The 399-nt window shown below is 59.6% G+C and overlaps 1 protein-coding gene across 1 annotated transcript; it reads left to right on the forward strand.

Annotated features, from left to right (window-relative positions):
- Nucleotides 1-18: 18 nt before the first annotated feature.
- Nucleotides 19-391, forward strand: LOC110034222 (CLP protease regulatory subunit CLPX1, mitochondrial-like; the record flags this gene model as incomplete). Its single annotated transcript, XM_020738504.1, is given in 1 exon segment — nucleotides 19-391. A coding segment is annotated over 1 exon segment (297 nt), but the record flags the coding sequence as incomplete, so codon positions are not given.
- Between the last annotated feature and the right edge of the window lie 8 nt (nucleotides 392-399).

The raw sequence follows: 399 nt of genomic DNA on the forward strand, positions 1-399 counted from the left end.
TATCCTCTCAATTCTCTATCCCCCATTACTGAGCACCGTGAACGGTGAAAACGTCTGGGGGCGCAAGAAACGCTGGTTCCCCTTGCCCCAACCCATGTCCGCTGCCGTCAGATCGCGAGCTCTTGGCTGGGTTGTTGCAGCAGAGTCAGCCTCTGCCTCCATCCAATCTCTATACCTCTCCTCTCACTGCGTCCACGCCGGCCGGATCTCCGACCTGTACGCCCTCCACCGACGGAGATTGGACGACCTGTGTCCTCGATTCCCAGGTCACTTCCTCCCCACCAAGCTTCTCTCACTACAGGGCGAACTAGTCGATCGAGGTACTCTTAGCTCGGTCGCTGCGTCCGCCGCTGTATCGAGGTCATCTGGTGACCCACCCGAGATATGGCAGGGGGCCCC

This window comes from Phalaenopsis equestris, unplaced genomic scaffold, assembly GCF_001263595.1.
Source record: "Phalaenopsis equestris unplaced genomic scaffold, ASM126359v1 Scaffold174797, whole genome shotgun sequence".
Classification (NCBI taxonomy): Eukaryota; Viridiplantae; Streptophyta; class Magnoliopsida; order Asparagales; family Orchidaceae; genus Phalaenopsis; species Phalaenopsis equestris.